At 53.8% G+C, this 5,698-nt stretch overlaps 1 protein-coding gene across 1 annotated transcript; it reads left to right on the forward strand.

The window, feature by feature from the left end:
* Nucleotides 1-4,858: 4,858 nt before the first annotated feature.
* YWHAH-AS1 (YWHAH antisense RNA 1) lies at nucleotides 4,859-5,351 on the forward strand (the record flags this gene model as incomplete). Its single annotated transcript, XM_028485892.2, is given in 3 exon segments — nucleotides 4,859-4,973; nucleotides 5,015-5,154; nucleotides 5,156-5,351. Coding segments are annotated over 3 exon segments (441 nt in total), but the record flags the coding sequence as incomplete, so codon positions are not given.
* Between the last annotated feature and the right edge of the window lie 347 nt (nucleotides 5,352-5,698).

Below are 5,698 nucleotides of genomic sequence, written 5' to 3' on the forward strand. Positions count from 1 at the left end.
GTTGCCAGAACCCTCTGCCAGAGCCCCGTGAATAGGTGACCCAGAAAAGGCACGTCCTGCTTTTTTCCTTGGGTGTCCTGGGACACTCTGAGCTCCCTGCGAAGTCTGGACACCAAGGAACGTGTTACAAAGAAGCCCTGGTATTGTTCTGGAGAGATGGCGTTCACAGTGTCAGCATGGTTACCGGCTTGAGACGGAGGGGCCACCCACCCACAGATTCTTGTTACCCAGATAGGATTTTCTTCCCCGCCCCCGCACCAAATGCAGGCCTCCTGATGCCTGGGTGACCCGGCTGATCCCAAGCCAGTGATGATGTCACCACCACCAGGAGCGGGAGCAGCAGCTCTTGCTGTTAATTGCTGGCTGTCTGACTGGGTTGGGGGTAAACACTTGACCCCCCTGTACCAGCTCCCCAAATCCTCACAACTCTGGGAAAGAGGCTGTTAACCCCATCATATGGAAAAGGAGACCTAGAACAGTCAGGTGCTTACTCAGTGGTCAAGGCGGTCACCCGCAGCCTCCCACTCACGGCCACTCTCTGCCAACTGCCTGGGCCCCAGTGTCCTTTCACTGATACCAACTTCCACCCCCTGTGTCTAAGATCAGCCTGAGTGCACAGATTTCAGGATCAGCCAGAGCCTCCCGCCACTCTTTGAAAGCCCGCTTTGGGAGCAGATTGTCTTCCATGGCAGCTTTTGGCATTAAGGAGTGTGAAAATGTCCTGGTAGCTGCAATCTGTGAGCTGGCAGAGCTCAGAGCCCCGTTCTCAGCACCCGCCCCCCCCCCCCCACCCGCCACACACACACACACACAAGCTTGTTCAAAGGAGCTCAGCTCGGGGGGAGAAAGTGAAGCTATTGCCTATGGAATCGCAGTTAAAATGAGGGCGAAAAAGACTTTTGCTTCAGTTCTGCAGATGGTCAAGGAACTTGTGTTTCTTAGCCAGAATTTTCTAGATCCTTTGGCTGGAACCATCTGGATAATTGCCTCAAGCTTCTGTGTGGTTCTCACTAGGTCGGCCCAGGTGGGAGGGGCTGTGGTGGTCCAGGGAAAGCTGGAGGTCAGAGCCTGGAGTGCAGTGACTTCTCGTCTCTGAGCCTTGGATTTCCTGTCTGTGAAATGGGAGGCTACACTGGCTTGGATGGCAGAGTTCTGTCTTTTTTCCAGCTCTGAAGGTCTAGGGTATGTCACCACTGGAAGTTTAGCAAATGACATGGCAGCTCAAGAGGGTGAAGCAGGGATGCCTCGCAGGCCCAGTGTCTGGACCACATCCATACAAGGAGTGGAGGAAAGTAGCAGGACATACTCCACAGCAGGCCAGGGGCAGCGGGTGGCCAGCACACTCCCACTTGGTCAAGGAAAGGTCGGTATTATCGTTCCAACTTTACAGATGTGGAAGCTGAGGCCCAGAGAGGTTAAGTATCTTGCCCAACTGCAGCGCAGAGAGCGGGGGGCAGGAACCCGATCCAGACCCACTCCACCACCATCACCATTCTTTCCATGCCTGCCCCTGACCTTCTGAGCACTTGAAAACGTTCTTTCAGTCTTTGAGCTGCACACATCAACTGCTGTCATCAACTGCTGCTTAAACCATAACCTTGGAAGTGAGGGTGAGGTTTGCTGAGTTTCCACCAAGGTTCCCTGCCAGGCAACTATGCTACAAAACAGCTTTTCCTCCCCAGTATGTTAGTAGGAGGCAAGCAGATTGCTACAGCCTTCTGTCTTCTTCCAGACAACAGTGGTGGGCTGGCCCTGACTCAGGAGACAAAGGGATCTGGCAGCACCAAAGCCAGAGGAGAAGGCTGACTCCAGGGGGCTGGTCTCTGCAGATAGCCCTGAGCTGCTGCTGGGGTCATAGGTAGGAGGGACACCCTTTTCCCCTTAAAAGATACAAGTTCCTCCACTTGGCCCTTCATGACCTGGCCCTGGCCCACCTTTCCAAGCTCAACACCTACTTCCTGGACATCCTAGGGCCACCAGGCTCACAGAGCCTGCCCACAAGTTTCTACCAACTTTTCCATTCTTCTACCTCTTCCTCTAAGTCTTTAATACCCAGCTGAAATCTCACCTCCTCTAAGGAGCTTTCCCAGGTCTCCACCAAGAAGCACTCTCTCCTTCTGCTCACTCCCACTGTGACTCTGGAATCCACCACCTGCATGGACTTCTTTTGGTAGGATTGGTGTTTCCTGGCCAGCTACTAGGCATCAAGCCCTGTGCTATACAATTTCATCTAATCCATGATCTCGTTTAATCCTCATGACAATTGTGAGGTGGGGAATTCCTCTTGCACCCATTTAAGCAGAGGGGAAAAGGAAGCTCTCTTACCCAAGGTCTTGGAGCTAATAGGGGCAGAGTCACTCTTTGTCACTTATACCACCTGCTTCCCACTTCATAAGGAAGTTGGCATTTCCCTCGTAAAATGTAAACACTGGAGGACAGGGCCTACGTTTCATTCATCATCTGAGGCCCTGGGGTGCCCCTCTTCATGAGTGCTGAATCGAATCTGATCACACCTTGTGCCTATTGCAGAAATGCCACCACAAGAGCCCTCTTTGTGAGTGGCCAGGGCCTTCCAGGAGGGAAACGCTTTAAATTGGCTCACAGATAACTGACTGGCAGCCTCGTGGAAGATAAGACCATAAGACCGGGGAGAGAGCCAGGGGGAGGGAGGCAAGATTGCAGGGGCTAGGAGGGGGCTGAGAGAAGGAGGAGGAGGAAGTCTCCCGGTTGAATTTGGCCACCTTGCAGTTACTTGGAGTATAAGATCTGGAGTTGCCAGACGCGGCCTCAAATCCCAGCTCTTCTGCAGTAGCTGGGATAGCCTGGGCAAGTCGCTGCACCTCTCTGAGCTTCAGTTTCCTCATCCGTAAAGTGGGCCTGTCGCTCACATTGAACCTCCCACCCCCGGGGCTAATGCCAGGAGGAATGAGGTTGTGGATGAGGGAGAGAGTGGGTGCTGCCTGCCAGAAGCCTGTGACAGTGCTGTTACCACCTTTATTTTATTTATTTATGTATTTATTCATTCATTCATTCATTTTTGGCTGCGTTGGGTCTTCGTTGCTGTGCACGGGCTTTCTCTAGCTGCAGCGAGTGGGGGCTACTCTTCGTTGCGGTGTGCGGGCTTCTCATTGCAGTGGCTTGTCTTTGTTACGGAGCACGGGCTCTAGGCGTGCAGGCTTCGGTAGTTGTGGCACGTGGGTTCAGTAGTTGTGGCTTGAGAGCGCAGGCTCAGTAGTTCTGGCACACGGGCTTGGTTGCTCTGCGGCACGTGGGATCTTCCGGGACCAGGGCTCAAACCCATGTGCCCTGCATTGGCAGGCAGATTCTTAACCACTGTGCCACCAGGGAAGTCCAGCATGTGTCTTTTTGAATTAAGGTTTTCTCCAGGTATATGCCCAGAAGTGGGATTGCTGGGTCATATGGTAGTTCTAATTTTAGTTTTTTAAGGAACCTCCATACTGTTCTCCATAGTGGCTGCATCAATTTACATTCCCACCAACAGTGCATGAGGGTCCCCTTTTCTCCACACCCTCTCCACCATTTACTGTTTGTAGATTTTTTGATGATGGCCATTCTGACTGGTATGAGGTGATACTTGCTGTGCACGGGCTTTCTCTAGCTGCAGCGAGTGGGGGCTACTCTTCGTTGCGGTGTGCGGGCTTCTCATTGCAGTGGCTTGTCTTTGTTACGGAGCACGGGCTCTAGGCGTGCAGGCTTCGGTAGTTGTGGCACGTGGGTTCAGTAGTTGTGGCTTGAGAGCGCAGGCTCAGTAGTTCTGGCACACGGGCTTGGTTGCTCTGCGGCACGTGGGATCTTCCGGGACCAGGGCTCAAACCCATGTGCCCTGCATTGGCAGGCGGATTCTTAACCACTGCGCCACCAGGGAAGTCCCCTGTTACCTCCTTTATGTGGGACAGTTGAAGGATCAGCCCAAGCTGAAATGCCCTCCCTGTGAAACCACTGGGCCCTGAAGGCCTGGGGGCAGCATGGAACTCACAGAGTCACAGACTCATACTAAGGATCTTGGAGACAACTCAGGCTGGCTTTCTTTCTCTGAGAGACAGCACTGCATGATGGGCCGTTAGTCAGCTCTGCCAGCAGATGGGCCTGGCTTCAAATCCAGCCCCCACTTGTATGTGGCCTGGTTCCTCATCTTTAATATGGAATTAAAAATAATTCCTGTGCCACAGCTCTTTGGGAGGATCAGAGACCCAGGCAATGACAGCTGGTTTTAGTGTTAACTATGGGGAACTGAGGCTCAGAGAAGGAAGAAAATTCACTCACAGTCACACAGTAGATTAGCAGCAGAACAAGGTCTATGCCCAGGCTCCACCCCAAAGCCAAGGCCTGGGCTTGTCCTTGGATAGCTGCAGCCTTACCTCAAAGAAGGCCGAGATGGGGAGTGTTGAAGGCCGAGGAATTCACACTGAGATCTCTTGTGGTATTCTGTGTCTCGCTGAGCTGAGGCCACTGCTTGGGTTGCCTATGGCCAGAGAATGTCAAAAAACCCGCGTCAGAGCCTGGGATCGTGTGTCCAGCCTGGGGTCTGATCCACAATATTACCCAGGGCTTTGTGATGTCACCCCTCTGAGCCTCAGTTTCTCATCTTGCCAAATCAGAGTAAGCCTCCATGGCACGGTGAGGAATTCTGTGAAGGCACAGAGCTATTTTCATAACAGCTACCGCTGAGCTCTTGTCCTGAATCAAGCCCTGTGCCGTCACTCACCGTGGCTTCGTTTGGTCCTCATAACACCCCTGTACAGCAGAAACCCAGCTTGCAGATAAATGGCTGGGAAGGGGTAGAACCAGGGTCTGAGCTCCGATCCTGTTCCCTCTTCCTGAAACACTCACCCCTCCTCTTTCCAGACCTAACTCGGGCTCCTTTGGGTTCAGCATAGTCGTAGTTTCCTCTGGAAGGATCCCTTGGCCACAAGCTGGGTCGGGCACCTGCTCTGGCGCACAGTGCTGGGTCTGCTCCTCTGCGTTGAGACTGTTTCTCCCTCTCCTCCACCAGACGGGGAACCCCATGATGCAGGGACCTTATCACGCTCATGACTGTATCCCCAGAGCCTAGAACTGTGCTCGGCATACATCAGGTGCTCAATAAATATTTGCTGAATGACTGAAGGCATCGTGCCAGCATCGGGATGCCAGCCAGGCCCCGAGGGAGCAGGGGAGATGGAAGGAAAACTCCTGGACTCCTGCCACGCCTTACATTAGCAGCATCTTCTCCGAGTCCGACAGCCGGCCCCCTGGGATGCCATTTGAGCCAGCTGAATTCCGGGCACTGCTTCACTTTGGAAAGGCAGCCACAGCCCTCATCAAGCAGCCCGGTAATTGACGTCACAGCGGTGCCAGGAGCTGCCCCGTTAATATTTAATGCAGACTCCACTGCGGCAGAGCTGCAGGCTAGCAGGGCTGAAGGGCCTGCAGAGTCCCCAAAGGGTCGTGAGGAGGGCACAGATGGGAAAGGGCTTTCTAAACCGGAAAGCCCCCAGCAGATGAGCATTACACCAATGCGTTTTAGCCCCTGGCTTAACTCAGAAAGAGCCAGGGCAGCACGTGCCTGCCGTGGGACAAGGAGACTGCTGACTGAGCCCTGGTGATAACTATGTGGGGGATTAGGGACTCCCGGGGACGTTTCCTGGAGACAGTGGAGGACAGAGCCCTGGCGCCGGCCAGACCTGGACTCCACCCC

The sequence above is a fragment of the Physeter macrocephalus genome, unplaced genomic scaffold, assembly GCF_002837175.3.
Source record: "Physeter macrocephalus isolate SW-GA unplaced genomic scaffold, ASM283717v5 random_676, whole genome shotgun sequence".
Taxonomy (NCBI): Eukaryota; Metazoa; Chordata; class Mammalia; order Artiodactyla; family Physeteridae; genus Physeter; species Physeter macrocephalus.